The 16,934-nt window shown below is 36.5% G+C and overlaps 1 protein-coding gene across 4 annotated transcripts in view; it reads left to right on the top strand.

The window, feature by feature from the left end:
* MAN2B2 (mannosidase alpha class 2B member 2) overlaps positions 1-16,934 on the top strand; it is a 30,791-nt gene that overhangs the window by 4,659 nt on the left and 9,198 nt on the right. The window contains exons 2-10 of one of the 4 annotated variants that reach the window (XM_062575316.1): positions 2,428-2,544; positions 2,832-2,937; positions 5,257-5,429; positions 6,555-6,670; positions 7,529-7,706; positions 10,405-10,603; positions 13,976-14,166; positions 14,987-15,173; positions 16,100-16,233. In XM_062575316.1, the coding sequence (XP_062431300.1) occupies positions 2,886-2,937; positions 5,257-5,429; positions 6,555-6,670; positions 7,529-7,706; positions 10,405-10,603; positions 13,976-14,166; positions 14,987-15,173; positions 16,100-16,233 (1,230 nt within the window). In that variant the 5' untranslated portion in view covers positions 2,428-2,544; positions 2,832-2,885. Of the gene's footprint in view, positions 1-2,141; positions 2,545-2,831; positions 2,938-5,256; positions 5,430-6,554; positions 6,671-7,528; positions 7,707-10,404; positions 10,604-13,975; positions 14,167-14,986; positions 15,174-16,099; positions 16,234-16,934 lie in introns of those variants that run through there. The other 3 variants (XM_062575317.1, XM_062575315.1, XM_062575314.1) reach the window with 3 other exon arrangements.

The following is a 16,934-nucleotide window of genomic DNA, read 5'->3' as shown; positions in this document are numbered from 1 at the left end:
TTGTAACCTAATCTTTCAATAAATTCTAAGAAGTTTGATATTTAAGTAATAGCTTAAAATCTGTGTGTGTTTGACCTTTGTGATGGGTCTTGCTCTGTACTGGCAGCTGTCTGTGTGGGCTGTTTGCCTCTTGCAAGAATATTTTGTTGTTTGTTTTTATTTAGAAAATTATATGGCAAGTCTGGAGTGAGGGAGTTAATAAAAGACATGGGAACTACTGTGTGCAGGACAAGAAAATATTCTAACTTTCTCATGGAAATTTATTATATATCAAGTATGTAGTGTCCCTCTAACTCAGACCATGAAGAAAAGGCTTATGTTCCTAACATTTAGTCTCTCTATCAAAAGGAATCCAGAAGAATACATATTTGTCACTTTGATCTCAGTAGTGCAAAACCAGTAGATATGATTCTGCCTTTAATTTTCTAGCCTAATTACTGATAATTTTGGCTTTTATGCATTTTTAGTCAGCTTTATAGTTGATTATTTGAAAACTAAAATGGTTAAAACCAAAACCTTCTTAAACCTATGTCAGAAACATTGAATATCTCATAACGTTTAGGAGCTACAGTGCTTGTTGATAGGTAACATTTGTTTTTAACATTAGCAGTTTGCAAGGTATTGGGCCTTGAAATTAGGTCACTGATTACTGTCCTGCTTTTTTCCACTTGAACTCCAACATTAGTGATTTTTCTATAATACAGCTCTTTGGTTTCAATTTTGCCATTTTTTTCTTAGATTAGTATTTTAATTGAAATACAGGATTTAATTTTGTTTTCTTTTGGAATATCTGCTTTCATTAGAGTGTTAGTGTTAAAAACTAGTAAAAAATATGGCCTCATAACTGAAGCTGATTTTACACTTCAGATGAGAGTATGTAGTAGTGAAGTGTATGGCAGCAGTACTACAGATGTGGACCTCCCTAGTTCTCAGTGCATGTTGTTTCTATAACATGTCCTTGTGTGAGACAGTCCTGTTAGCTTACCCTGGCTTGATGTCTGGGTGTAACCAGAACTTCTGTCTGTTTTGGAGTAATGGGTTGATGTGAGGATAGTAATAGGTGTCCTGAGGTCCAAAGGTAAGCTGTATTACTGTCTAGGGATAAAATTGCCTGGTTCTAGTCAGTGAAAGGACTTACCTTTACAGGTGCAATTGACTTTTTCTAGGGCTGGAAATTACTTAAATTGCTTCATTTTTTTTCTTCTATTTTCAACCTCTACGTGGTTCTACAAAACTTTAAAATTTCTATAGCCCAAAGTCTGGATCAGACATCCTTCCAAATGGGGTATAATAGCCACAGATGCTTTTCATGTAGGTCAGGATCAGTTCTGTGCTGACACCAGATATCAGTTATCTGGTCTCCCAGCATGCTAATCCGTCACTACAGTCATCTGGAACTAATTTATGAATGCTTAGCCCTGAAGCATTTTCACAGCATTGTGAAGGAGAAGAATGATTGTAATCAAAATTGACAATCTGGCATCATATCTGAGTAGACACAGGGGCATTCAGTGAAGGTTCCTGAGGAAATAAACATAATAGCTCTGGAATTGTCATCCTACATGATGGATTTAAAAAAAAAAGATGGAGAATAACAAAAATATTTATACAGACTTTCTTTGATGGAAGCTTGAGACACCTTTGAAGTTCCAGGTAGTGAAGCAACTTTTTAAAAATAGAGAAGACTCCCTAAGACTTACAGAAAGGGGCACAGATTATTGTCTTCCTCTCTCCATCTAGCATATGTGCTAAAAGTTGAATCTGAAGCCATGCTTGCTGCTTTTAGTGACTGAAATTAAAAAGTATCAAAACAGATGTTAATATATTGACAGCTTTTAAACTAGGAAGAAAAACAGAAATGAAGGTTAGCAGTGAGTTTAGTCGGGTAGGAAAACCTGCTACATGTGGTACCATTCCTTAATAAAGCATTTTACGTTACGTAAGATACGCAACCTGTTTTGGAATGAGAAGTCTTTCTAAAGAAAACAAAAGTGCTGACAGCCTTTCCTTTTTAGTATTATCTTTGTCATCCATTATAACTTCCATGGATTTCTTTTTTCTTTTTTATTTTCTTTTTACTACTATTTGTATTTATGAGTTATTTGAAATAACCTTGATTATACCAATATGTCCATTTACAGCAGGCAAGATAGATACCTATGGAGTTGAATTGAAGCAAAGTGTTCCTCACCGTGGTGCAATGGCATTGCTGCTTCCCTCCCAGGTCCTGCAGAGCTCAGGCTCCAATTTGGTAGTGAAGCGGTAGACTAAAGGAAACCCTGGGAACCTGGCAATTGGTGCTTACATGGAGCTGCAAATTGCTCACTGATCCAGCCACCTAATGTCCTTTCTAAGCAAAGGCAGATGCAGCGGGGCGGGGGAGGAGCTTTGGAAGAAGCAATAGTATCTGCTTTTTTCAATCTCTAGCTCTACATGTCTTGAGGCAGGGTCTGAGGTGGCTGCCAGTGCTGTGTATGGGGACAACAGTCAAGCATTTAGCCAGTATAAGGACGTAAAGACAGCCCTACTGGCAAACACCAGAAGGTCAGTGTCTGTGTGGCAATGAGTGTGTCTCCTTTGTGCCTGCTGGCTGGTTTCAGTGTAAGCTGGGTAGATCAATGCACTGTGCAGCATACTAATACACTTCTTTTCTGCTTCACCATTTGATAGCACTCAGTGAAACAGCCTTTTACTCCACTTTTGTCCTGGATGCATCTTTGACGAGTGTTGTGTCAGTAATATGATCAGTAATATGCTGTGATCTGAAATGTCATTCTGCGATTAAGACTAAAATCTCATTTATCTTTGGTGTCTTAACTTCAATGTCATAGGTACATCAGTTGCTTCAAGAGGGACGACTGGAATTTGTCATTGGAGGGCAAGTGATGCATGATGAAGCTGTGACACTAATTGATGATCAGATTTTACAGTTGACGGGTATGCATATTTGCATTTAGGTTTTAGTTTTCACTGTTATGACCTTGAGTCTTGTTTATAGTTCATTTCTCCACCTCAAATTTGCTATTACTTTTTTGCTCTTTAAGAACTGATGTCTCAAATTTTTCTTAATGATGGATTATCTATACAAAAATCTTAGCTTAAAAAATAACAAACAGTTCTGCGGTAAGCAGAAAGGCTACTGAAAGCTAACTTGTAGTTTAATTGATGTGAATTAAAAACTCTTTTATGGCAGAGGCTTTTTTAGTGTGCATGTGTTTGAGATTGTGAGCTCCTGGAAAGATATGTAAGGTGAAATTAAGGATGTGAAATACTTTGAAAGAAAATATCTGGTAACAGTTCAGGGAGTAGGGGATTGTTGTGCTTACATTAAGTTTTCTGCAAAACATGGGTCATGAAATTTTACTAAGGTCATATGAACTTAACTGAAAGACTTGCTTGATGAAGAACTCCTCTTTGTAATTGTTAATAACTACCAACACTCTGTTATAGGCACATATTTCTGAGATGCACTGTTTTTCCATTTTAATTTTCTAGCTTCTGCTTCCAGTCATTTGGATCTGTTATGCTTCTCCATCTGATGATTTAAAGGGCCTTTTAGTATTTAGGATTATATCTATTTGAATAATGGAAAAACAGCAGTCCAAATCATGCCACTAGTGTGCTATAGATGCTTAGACTATGCCATGAGGATGCAGCATGTTTTTTTGAGGTGAGAGAGAGTCTGTTAGCACCAGCTGATTGTCATGGTTGATATAAACCCTGCCCATTTCAGGGCTGCATTCTGGGCAGCTTTCTGTGTGGGAGAATAAAAGGTCAGAAAACAGTTTGATCATGTGCTGGATCTGACTGCACAGCAGCACTGGCCATGTTCCTTGCTTGTCAGTGTTTCTCAGGAACACGAGGATAGCAGCTGCTTTGGACTCTGAGTCACCACATCACACTGGCCAAAAGGAGAAGGGATGATGTTGTTTTCATCTAATTCCTGTGTGTAAAGCTGGTTATATGGGCTTAGTACACTCAGCCCAGTATTTCTTTTTTTTTAAAAAAAAAAAAAAATAGTATTGAGTAAAGAGCTCTTTTGTTAAAGGTATAGCTTTTTCTTTCACTGGAGTTAGCTGCATAAATCATTATTTCTAATTTAATATTTCATTCAATGTATGAACTTATAAATTCTTTTTAGAAGATTCACGTTTAGTTAATTTAGCAGGAACAAAAATACTAATATATCTTGGGTTTTAAGATGCTCAGTTATGTTTCCTTAAATGCACAGTTTCCACTGATTCAAGTAAATGTGAACAAAAGATATCTCCTTGCATTATGTGCTGAGATTATCTTGAAAAATCAGTGCAGATGTTTTGGGTCTACATTTCTTGTCTTCTTTCTGTCCAGGCAACTGTGTTTTGGAATAGCCTCTCAAACTGTACCTAAAATGTGCTTTAGCTAGGAGAACTAGAATGAACCATTGTTTGTGAACATTTTCATGAAAAAAGTCATTAACTGTGGGAAAGATGAAGGGAAAAGAAAATGCAACTTCAGTTAAGTCAAACATGATCTTATTTATTTTAAAAATTTTAATTCAAAATGGAGAAGATAGGATTGTATTCTCAAGTGATTCTAAGCACAATTCCAAAAATATAAAACTAAGATCCTTTTTTGGTGGTGAGGGTCCTGATGTAATATACTGGAGTTCTTTAAACTACTTGACTGGTTTTTTTTTACATCTATTTAAATGATTTGTCTAAATTTTATCCTATGGTCTGCTCTTTTTGTTTTTTTTATTTATTTAAAAATTCAAAAGTTAATGGCATCTTATAGATAGAATTGCTATTAACCTTTGCCTTTTTACTTTTTCTATAATTATCATAAGAATATTTATTTTGCTTACTGGATGAGTTCCCTTTCCCTTTATAATCAAAACAGGACTGAAATTTTCTGAGAATCAATGGTGGGATTTAATCAAACACAAACCCAGACCCTGCTTGTTGTCTTGATTCAGACTTCAACCTGAACCTAGTCTGACTGTGAGTGCTGTTTCCCAGGCCTGTCTCTAATCATAATTCCTATTTGTTATTCAGCTTTTCTGATGTTAATAAATTGTACTTGACATAGCAAAATAAATATTGCCAGTGTGAACTTGCAGATATGAATTTTACGTTTCTGAAGCCTTAAATGCTTGAGAAAACAGCAACAAAGGAGCTATCCTTGAAGTGCTTTTCTATAATGCTATACGCCTGTTAAACTTCTGAAGTGAACTTATAAAAGCATTCCTAATGTAAACAATTTTTTGCGTTGCAGAAGGCCATGGGTTTTTATATGAAACCTTTGGGATCAGGCCTCAGTTTTCTTGGCACGTAGATCCTTTTGGAGCTTCAGCTACAACACCAACTCTTTTTGCTTTGGCTGGTTTTAATGCTCATCTTATCTCTCGAATTGACTATGATCTGAAGGCCGACATGCAGAAAAACAAGGTAAAAATACCCCAAGGAGTGGAACCCATGCCAACCTCTCTTTACAGTACTTTAAACCATGACATTAAGAAAAGCGTATCTCTGATCTGTGCAAGAAAATGCAGACTTTTCTTCAAAAGTAACATGCTGATTGCATATGGTAATAGCGAAATGTATCGAGTCTGTGTACTGCTGGCAGTATTGTCTTCTTGTCTGACTTTCGGACAAGGACAAAATGTAGTCTGCCTTGAACAATTCATAATAAAATTGGCCAGTTGAGTTGCCCCTTAAGAGGGCATTGAAATAGCAGTGTTGGGATTGGGCATATGTAAAATGAGGTATTTCAGGCTTCTCCTGGGAAAAAAAAAAACTTATTTTTTTATATAGACTACTTTAAAGTGTATCATTTATTTAGGAGCAGTGATTGATGCTTGGAACATTTATTTGTCTGTGAAAATGATAATATTTGTTCAGTCAGGGTTACAGCTAATCAGTTTCTTGCTGAATTCTGTTTTTCTTTCCAGTTCTGCCTTCTCTTGTGCAAAAAGTTGAAGACGCAGTAAATATTTTTCTTAAGCAATACAAGACTCTGGTCTGTCAGCAAGGTTGTACACTAAACGATGTACAATTAAGAGGATTTCATTGGTGTGAGCTGGGTGTTAGGCAAGTTTTTTTAAAGCCTGGGTGAAATTTAAGTCCCATCTTAACTCTTTTTTTTCAGGTATCTGACAGTTTGGAGGCTTCCAAAACTGTAAAAAAAAATATATTTGAATTGATTAAACATTGATTCCCATTATTAAACAGTGTAATCTATACTACATCTGAATCTCTTGTAGCTTATAGGTGTTCAAGTTCTACTGAAATAAGTAGGGGGTAAAGCCTGTAGAAAGCTAGGTTCGCATCTGGAGCATGGCAGTTCACTAGCAGCGTGCTGCCTCCTTCTCTCTTTCTCCATGAATTTGAGCAACAGAAAAGGAGAAAATAAATTTGTTTAAGGTATGATTGGCTGGTTCTTAAAGAAAAGTACTCAAATAAGTACAAATGGCTGATGGAGAAAAGGGCAAAATTAAGTCTTAAGGTGATAATGATGATAGTTCTGTGCTTGTCATCAACAATAATAATTTCTTATCTTTTTTTGTTTTCCAGAAACTTCAGTTTGTGTGGCAGGGCTCTCCTTCCTTATCTGAAAGTCAGGAGATCTTTACCCACGTTATGGATCAATACAGCTACTGCACTCCATCACAAATACCATTTTCAAACAGGTCTGAAGATTTCCCAAACCTGCAGAAATATTACTACTTCTGAGATTTTTTTTGTGTTGTTGGAGTTAAAGCATTTTCTTTGATTTTCTTTTTCCCCCAACAATATTTTGCTTTCCCTCATAGTCTCCATTAAATGAAGGGCTGTCTGGATTCTGTAGAACTGAGTCAAAGTTACTGAATGCCTCAGTTACTGAACACCACCATGAGACGTGAAGTATGCTCAGTACTTAACAGTTGAATTGTCAAAAGTAGTATTTTACTCTTGACAGACTTAAAAATGCTTTTAACTCCAGGAAGTTCACCATGGACTTGACTATTGCCAGTTGATTTTTCTATGAGAGTTTAAGGCTGAGATAATCTCAGCCTTACTGGGCTGGGATTATATATATTGGCTGCATAAAAATTAGAGAGACTGTAAATTTTCTATCCACTTTGTGGAAAAAAACTTTAGTACTTTTGATCAGAAACAGTAAAACTTAAATCTGCAATTTTATCTTACTGCCTGGCTGATCGAGTAAAACACTGTTTGTAAGTGAAGTGCACCTGGGGGGAGATTCTTGCCGTTACAGAGTTTGCCTTTTTATCCTGTAATTTCTTTGTTCCGTGTTAACAAGCAGCAGAGACTTTAAAACCTGCACAGTGCAGAAGAAAAACAGACAACTTGCTGCTCATCCCCAGAAAAACACTAAAAACTAAATACTAGGAATGAATGTAAACTGGAATTTTTTTGCTTCTTCTTCCCTTTTTATCTTTTTTTTTTTTTTTTTTTAACTCAGCGTCTTTTGATATGTTGGGTTTTTCTTAGCTTCCAGTTAAATAAATCCTGTTCATATCCTATTGCTTTCTCTTTCCACGTAGGTCAGGATTTTATTGGAATGGAATTGCAGTTTTCCCTGATCCACCAAAAGATGGTGTTTATCCAAACATGAGTCTCCCTGTTACAGATACCAACATTCATCTGTATGCACAAACCATGGTGGCAAACATTAAGGAGAGAGCAGCCTGGTTCAGAACAAGTGATGTCTTGTGGCCATGGGTAAGTGCATCATCAGTGTTTAATTTAGAAGTGGCAAGTACACGTACAGTATGGACAGTGCTAATAAATGGCACTTTGCCACAGCATACGGTGCCCAACTACTGGTACAAAGCACCTGATGATAAAGTGTTTTTTTTAATAAGTGGGCCCCAAATGTGTCATTAGTATTTATAAAAAAAAAAAAAAAATCTCGTATACCAACTGTCTACTAAGTCTTCCACCTTACTTAATCTAGGTGGAAAAGTGTCAAATTGTAAAAATAACCTCTTGCCAAACCATATACTGCAATAGTGCTTCCTTTCTGCTCACCTTGTTTTGCTTGTTTTTATGCTTGCTTTATGTAACTGCTTAGCACAACATAACCCTAGGTAAACAAAAATGATAGTGTTAAAGGAAAACGTATTAAATACTAAGTAGGTCAGGTCTGATCTACTTGGTGTTCAGTAACTGAGGCGTTCAGTAACTTTGACTCAGTTCTACAGAATCCAGACAGCCCTTCATTTAATAGAGACTATGAGGGAAAGCAAAATATTGCTGGGGAAAAAAAAAGATCAAAGAAAATAGAAGGCAGAAGTTGTACAAGCAAATGATATGTAATCGTTTTCTTATACATTACTTGTGTTCTTCTTAAATATAACAATCTCCCAACTTGGTCATCCAAATATTTTTTCAGCAATATGCACTGTTAATACTATCCTACATGTACCTGTAGCATTGATATGGTCTAGATAGTTTTAAAAGTCATTAGAAAAGAACAGCTTTGCATAAACTGAGTGTATAATCTGCTTTTGAAATTTTGATGGATGCTGTAGAGCCCATAGTTACAATAAAAAGGGATAATGAGTATTCTTCAGGTGGCTTATTTGTTTTGCAAAGAGAACAAATGCTTTCTGACAGATGCAGTTTTCTGAGACACTGATCTGTTTCTCTCCTGTGTTTGTGCCATCGTTGCTTATTTTGACCCCTTTTTTATAAAGGGAGAGGGAGGAAGTGAGATACGACACTGTAGCAGTGTAGCAGTGAAAGGAAGGTGAAGGGAGTTTTGAATGGTATGAATAAATTCCAAATATCTAGATCTGATCCTGCAGTCTTGCAGTAAAGTAAGAAAATTCCAATCTCTGATTTTCTGCTTTATTTGCATTGCTTGTGATTGTTATTTTATTTAAAGCTCACTGAAGTTCATTACTCATTCATATTGCTATGTAAATGTGAAGAGAGATTGCTATAGCTAAGCTTAGCATTTTTCATGCTTACAGACAGTTTGAAGTTCTTGGATTTTTTTTTTCCAGTTAAAAATTTAGGAAACACACACCTTCTTACTTAATAGTCTAGACCTGAGGTCTGAGCTTGGCAATTTTGTGGCCGGGTTGTATGGACAAAGCAGTGTTGATTCATGATACAGAGTGCTTATTTGTGCAGGAGGAGGTACTGGGCTCAGGGCCAGAGCAAAAGTTCAAACCTGCTACTTCAGAGGCCATAGCAGAAGAGGTAGCACAATGTATAGAATTGTCTTAAGGGCTAGAACGGATCTTTGAAATGTCATTTGGCTTATGTATTTTTACTAGTTTTACAGTAGGCATAGTGTTCCTGCACAGAACTTCAGCTACTGTGTTCAGTGCCAGTGCGAGTTGTCTACCAGCACATCCCTTCTTGCAATGCGAAGTGGCTGCTTTTTTGTAAGAAAGACTCTGTGGATTATCAGTTGAAAGTAGTACTGTATAAATGCAAGGTAGCATGAGGCTAGTAAACATTACTTGTTCCTTACAAATATAATTAGAATCGGTATTAGCAAGTCCTGTTTCCACTGAATGCTTTCCTTTTTTTCAGTATTTGGTTTGATGGGACTTAGTAGTTCATTTCAGTGTGAAGTTGTTTCTCCTCTATGCATGTAGAAGATACCTGGATATTTCAGAAGAGCCTTCCTGTTTCTGAAGTAGAATTTCAGCTATTGTGATCAGCAAGATCAGGTCTGAGGGGCAGGCACATCGCCAAAGATTGGTAAAGAAGGTGACAGGGGCCTTACTTGAAACACCTAATAGATGGGAAGGAGCTTATGCTTTTTTAATGCTTTTTAAATATGTAAATATGTTATAAATACGCAGGCAATCTGTAGCTAGATGCCTTCAATAGAAGGCAGAAGTTGTACAAGCATATTGAAAAAAAAATCAAGCCTTTTTACCTTGTGCTTCATTTCTCCTAAATATTAGGAAGAGCATCAGTAAGACTATTCTACTTTCATGATGGGAGATCAACAACACACTGTGATACTTACAGTGTATGGTTCTCTTTCTGTCCAGATTGTTCCATTTCACATTTGCTCATCACTTTCTAAAGCTTATTTTCTACTTAAAAGAATGCTTACAGAACTTCCTTATTTTCCACTGAGTGCAAGGAATGCAATGAATAAAGAAGCAAAGTTTTTTGTTTTTTCTCAACATATATATGTGTATTTTCTAGTTGGCATCAAGAAATCTTATGCTCTTGTGTAATATGGTGTGTCAACACACTTCTTCCGATCTGTAATGTCACTTATTTATCAACTGATCTGTACAATTAGCCTGACCAATTCTTTATGTTTTTGTAACTTTTAGGTGGGCAGTCAAGATCAAAAGAAATAGCATATTATGATACTGTTGAAAGGATCTGTTTAAGTTAAATGACACAAAGTCATCTGGCTGTTCTGTTTTCTGAATTTCAGGGATGTGATAAACAGTTCTTTAATGCATCTGTTCAGTTCTCTAATATGGACTTATTGTTAGATTATATTAATGAGCATTCTGATCAGTTTGGAGTGACCGTCCAGTATGCCACTGTTGGTGATTACTTCCAAGCAGTTTATAACAGAAGTCTTGCATGGGAAATTCGGGACTCTCAAGACTTTCTTCCATATTCAACAGGTAACCAAGTTCACAACTGCATGATGTCTGCCTCAAATATATGTTTAAAGTTTTAATAAAGGGAAATCTAGCAAATGAGAAAAAATGCTTTCTCTTTTCCATATGATAATGTTTATTTTTGCTTTCAGGTTCCCATCAAATAAGACAAATTGATCTCAACTCAGTAGTATAAGAAAGATAGTGGGGTGGTGGTTAGAACATTTCTTACGGATAGTTGGAAGTAAGAGATGAAGGAAGAGAGCCTGAAAGAAAGAGTATAGGAACAGAGAAACTTGACAATAAATCTGACTTGAGAGATTTAGTTTGTTGTCTTTAAATAACAACAGTGCCCAAAGGAAAGCTAAGCAGAAGGTATGTCCATGAGTGTGTGATACCATGCAGATTTTTTTTTTAACGACCAGGATACTGCACTAGTCCGGTTCTGTTACAATAAATGAAAGGTCTGAGAGTGAGCAATGAGATAAATCTGTAGGCCTAAATCACCTGGCTGAAATTTAGTAAGATGCTTCAGTGGATAGTTGAAGGAAAAATACTTCAAAGTACGTGAAACACTGCAAACTTGTTAGCAGATGGTGATGATTGGGAAGGAAAATGGTACCAGAGGTGCTCTAAGTAGCAGAACCACATGTACGCTAACTTAAAGCACAACTGATTGAAAAAATGTCTCATGAAATTGGAAAGGACTTGTCTGCAAGCTCTAAAGCAGAGATCGTAGGACTCATTCTGTGTCAAATATAAATTTGGGGTAATTTTGTTTCATGCTTATACATAACTTGGAATTCGTTCTTTTCTCTGCCTCCCACATGTAGGCATGCACCTGTAGTCGAGATATTCAGCGGTATCACATATGTTTCTTACGCCTCTCCTTCTCTTTCCCAAGTCAGCTATTGTAAGCACATAGTGCTTCAGGGTCCATGGAACTGTAGGGAACTGATAAATTGAAAAATACTTAGAAAAAGATGGATGCATGGCTGAGTAGAGCGGTATCTCATTAATACCTGTTAGAAGAACTGGATTATGCATAGATCAGAGATGAGAAAGAAGTGACATGAGAATAATCTGTGAATGACTGAGGGAGAAGTGAGTTAAGTGACCAATGATGAGCCAGGGAATCTGAAAGCTCTTAGGTCACATCTGTTAGTGCAGTGAAATAGGAGTGGGTCAGAGTAAAATAGTTGGTGCCGAGAGCTTGATGTCAACACTCTACCTATTTCAAGGAAAACTAGATGTAATCCAGTCGTGTAGACTGAATACCCATTAATGCTTGGTGCTTATCTTCAGGTTTAATATTGCGTGAAAGGAATCCTGTTGCTGAGCTCCAAAACTCAATCTGTTATGTGAAGGTAAAGCATGCTAGGTAAAGATGACCTGTAGATTCACTTCAAAGGCATGCTTCTGATCCAAACTAAAACACTAATGTAAGAGAAGTCCCCTGATCCCCTGAAGTCCCCTGTAGCTCCAGGAGAAAGCATTTTTTTTTTCTTTTTTTAACTGAACAAAGTTTTAAGTTCTGAAAAATTGTGCATGTAAGTCAAGCCTCAAAAAGAGAAATACCCCTTTATTTCTGAATTTCATAGTATGATGTGACATATTCATTGCAATTGCTTGTTGCACTACATTGGCCCTTCAGAAAGGTCTGAAAAGTAACGGGAAGACAGAAAGATATGAGGGAAGGTATTGCCCTACCCAGCATCGCTTTAATCCCTTTCCCCACTAAATTTACCCCAAAATCTTTTTTGAGTCTTGTGTATCAAAGTACGTAGAGAGAAGGCAGCAGCTAACTTCTTGATTTCTGAACAGATTAATTTGTTTCATGGCACTGGTAAGATTGTCATTAAAGTATCCTTTTTCTTATTTATTCATAACTCCTGCTTTTTTTTTTTTTTTTTTTTTGGCACTGTGGATATATACCTCAGACTATTAGGGCCCAAATTTAGATTACATCCAGTATTCTACAGTGTGTCTGTTAACTTTTCAAATGAATAAAAATAATCATTGCTTCCTGTGAATCATTGCATGGACTGATCCCTGACTCACCTCTCCCTAGGGATCATGTCATACCTAGCAATTTGCTGATAAATTCATTGCCAGCTCTAACTGCTAATATCCTTTTACATCTAGGCTCGCTGTTATATCTTTTGGCACATTTTACAGGCAGCAGTCAATTGTCACTAGTTTGCATAATAGAGGTGCCCTCAATGTTCTAGGTGGGTGCCCACACATAGATGCAATCTCTTCCCCAAAGGGCTTACTGTGCCTTGCAGTTGCAGTATATATTTGAGTGCACTTTCTCCCACATACTGTTTTGCTTCTTGATGATTAATCCTCTCTCATTCTTCCTGTGCCATTTTATTGTGAGTCATTTATTGGGCTCAATGTCACTTCTGACATGTGCCTTGGAAACTCAAATTTTAAGTCCCAGACATGTATTTACCTTCTCTACTCTGCATTTGTGGTACTGTACTGGTATGTGTGCAACTCTTTTACTTGTAACCTTGAAAACTGAAATGAAATTCATTCCTTTTGAATTCCTAGAATTTTCAGACCAACAGGAATTTTTTCTAGAGATTTTTGACCAGAAGTTCACACTTGCTATTGTTACCTTTGATACTGGTCTGATGGCAAATTGTTACAGTTTTATATATGCACTTTACTAAACACTCTAAAACCACTTTTTGTAAAAAAAAAAAAAAAAAAAAAAAAAAATCAATAGCTTATCCAAAAAATCTCCATCCAATAAGTGGAGATATGGTGGTTTTTAAAATAAATACCTGTTTTCCTTGTTTACTTTATGGGCTAGTAGAAAATGTTAGCACAAATAAAACTCTTGAAATACTTTCCACTGACCACTTGAGGGCATCTTTTGATGTAGTTTGAAGTGCTGTAATAGTTTGGAATCCCATTGTTAACATCACTGTTTCTACTCCATTTTGAGAAAATTAAATTTAAGGTCAATCTATTTGTCTAACTGAAAGGAGAGACTATGGAGGGCTTATAACAAGACATAACCAGCGATTATAATGCACTTCCCTTGTTGATGAGTAATACAGTGTGCTTCTGTGACACTTCTAGAGCTGTCTTGTGGAGATTGATAGTAAAGAAATTTCTGCAAACAGATGTATTCAGCAGGTAACAGTTTTATATCAAGAATCATGTTATTAGGCCCATAGGAAAGATTGTAGGTTTCCAGAGTACATGTATGTGACTGCAGTTCTTTGTAGGGCTTGCAACTATTCCATTTGATTGATATATAAACCCATAAATTTCTTCGATTTATTTAAGAAGTTATACAGTAGTAGTCTAGTAAATAACAAATAAGTGACAGCTGAAATAGTATATTGATGTGCATTGGAACTGTTCAACACTTAACAGAGCCATTTCAAGCATGGACGGGGATTTATACTTCTCGGAGCATATTGAAAGGAATCGCAAGGAGAGCGAGTTCACTGCTTTATGCTGGAGAGTCCTTTTTCACACAGTATGTCCGTAAACACCCAGCAAGTTCTATTTGCAAATGTCAAGCCTTAAAGCAACTTCAGAGCCTTAGATGGGCAGTTTCAGAGGTAAAGACGGATTTTTTTTTCCTCATAAAATATTTGTTACTCAAAAGTGAAGTTTTCCTTTTGCATTTAGTTAGCATGTCTCTAGCTCGTTTTGTTTCTTGGAAATAATTTTCTGCTGTAGCAAGTCATAAGTAAAAATAAAGGGATTTAGCAAATGTCCCAAAACAAGATTGAGTCCTTTAGCCTTACCTCCAAGATAAAGTGACTGGCAGATACCTTCTTCAGCTGCAGAAAGGGCTTACAGTTCCAAACATTAAGAAAAGAACTTCCACATGCTTAATGTTTTATTATCTGCGGGATGGTTACAAAGCCAAATTGAACTAACTGAATACTACTGATAATCTCCATCTGCAAGTTAGAAGTGGAAAGACAGATCTGTTTCTTCAAAGTTCAGCTAAGAGATCAGTCTCATGCTAACAACTGTTTATAGGCCTAATTGTTTTTGCTGGTAGAAAAGAAAATTGTCTGCTTAGTGAATTGCCAGATCTCAGTAGGGAAGCAAAAACCTGTCTTGTTATGGTATTTTTGCAATATTTGTGATTTTTGTGACCTGTAGTTTTTTCCCACTAAGTAATTTTAGTAAGGCGTGTATATATATATATATATATATAGAAGGAAACCTGTGTGCATCTTGTCTTTCACTGTCTTGCCCATGTATAATAATTTGGAATAAGCAAAACAAATCTGTGAATATGGTTCCAATACATTATTATTTTAAAAGTTTTATGTCTGAGGATTACTGGATTATCTTAATTCAAATGCACACCTGAAGCTGTCATTCAGTTGGATTGTGACCTTCCAAACTGCTTTTAAATGCAAGGTCCAGCACCATGATGGTATAACTGGCACGGAGTCTCCTAAGGTGACGGACATGTACATGGATAATTTGATGTATGGAATGTTCAACGTAAAGAAGCTAATGGCTTCCATAATCTTTGACATGAACAATGCTGAGAAGAGTGGAGAAGTCTATTCTTACGTTTATAATAAAGACTCAGGAAAACCAGGTACTACTTAACACAGCTTTTCTATTTTTTCCAAGCTAGTTTAATGGTTATCATGTTTTCTTTCAAGATAGTCAAAATCTTACGTACCACCAAAGTTCTGCAAACTAAGTTCCATGAACAACAGCTGGAAAATCCTGTTTGCTTTGAGATCTGCTAAGCTTGCAGCAAAGTCAGATGAATTCCTGAGTTCTCAGATCTCACATATCCGAAACTAGGACCGTACAACTGTTGTTAGGTAGAGTTCTGTTCCAGTGCAGATGTCCAACTTGGCTCCCACATTCTGACCTCAGTTATGTAACAGGTGGTGGTGGAGGAGGTGGTGATTATAATTACTAAACTAACCCTACTAGGCAACATAATCTTACCCAGTAAGAAGCACAGTCATAGTTAAGAAAAGTTGTTCTTATGGTGTATTGTCAACCTATGTAAAAAATAAAAATTAGCAGAGTTTTTGAGGAATATATTCTGAAGACTGTACATTCCTTTATCTTTACTTCGGGAACTTTTTAAACTCTCAAATGCAATGTCATAGGTTGCACAAAAATGAGTTTGGTTTGAGGGTTTTTTTTCAGGACTGTTTTTAGATTAGGCTTCTCATTTGATCTGTGTAACTCTGAAAGTTAATACTGCATGTCAATAAGTTGTGGTAAGTTTATTATTTTCACTCAGTGCGTTTACATTTGATTCGAGTGTTGCTTTCTGAATATATGGTCTCTCTGTATAGAATAAATAGAAAAATAAAGTAGGAGGATTTTTTATTAAGTACTGTAGAATTATACTTTTTTCAATCATAATGTTTTACTGCAGGATTTTATGATAAATATTTTAAGGAGATTACACCTAGACAGATCTCATAATATTTATTTTTTTAAAAAAGTGATGATAAAAAGTGTTGTTACTGATGGCTTCTCTCTGGGTATACAAAGGTACTACAGATATTGACCAATATATTGTTGTATATAATCCGCTGGCATGGAACATCACTACCTTTGTCATGGTTTCTATCAGCCACTCATCAGTCAGTGTATATGATGAACTGGGACATTCTGTGCCTGCACAGGTACTTCAAGTTTCTTTCTCTTACTCTCCTTTCATTTGCCAGTTCTTACTGCCTTTATTCTTCATTCTAACAAAGCATAGTAAAACATACTATTACAGTAGAAAGAAGGATTAGTTTATACTGGGATTTCCCTAGTCCCCCTTTAAGTGAGTGTTCATTCAAACATGATTTCTACTCAGTAATGTCTGTTCTCTCAAACTAGAAAATTCTTTAAGAGTGTCCTAAAAGGTTCCTTGCTCTTACTGCTTTATGGTTTGTCCTTCCTTGCATGCCTGTTGTGTGGCACCTGGCACTTCTTGTCATTACTTTTCTTTCCATAAAAAAAAACCTTTCAATAAAGCTTTCTGGATTTATCCCTGCTCTACAATAGACAATTCTTGTTTGTAGAGTTGACAGATTGCTTCCCTGTTCTGACGGAGGAGGAAAGATTAAGAAATATAGGTCTTGATTATAAGCCCTAAAGGAGCTGGAACAGTCAGCTGCCGTGCAGACCCAGCTCATTCTGTGTCCTAGTCAAACTCCAAGACAAGCCCAGCAGTTCTCTGGGAGGGAAGATGGCCTCAAATGTAAGCTAACGCTAGCCTTCATCAGGAGCATATGCCATAGACTGTTTCACCTTCACTGGCCTGTCAGTCCTGTAGTAAAGCCTCCTGCATGTGAAGGCCCCAAGAGGTTTGAGCATTGGTTCCAAATGCTCCCCT

This window comes from Rhea pennata, chromosome 4 (genome assembly GCF_028389875.1).
Source record: "Rhea pennata isolate bPtePen1 chromosome 4, bPtePen1.pri, whole genome shotgun sequence".
In the NCBI taxonomy this organism is placed as follows: Eukaryota; Metazoa; Chordata; class Aves; order Rheiformes; family Rheidae; genus Rhea; species Rhea pennata.
This window is presented reverse-complemented; position numbering and strand designations above follow the sequence as displayed.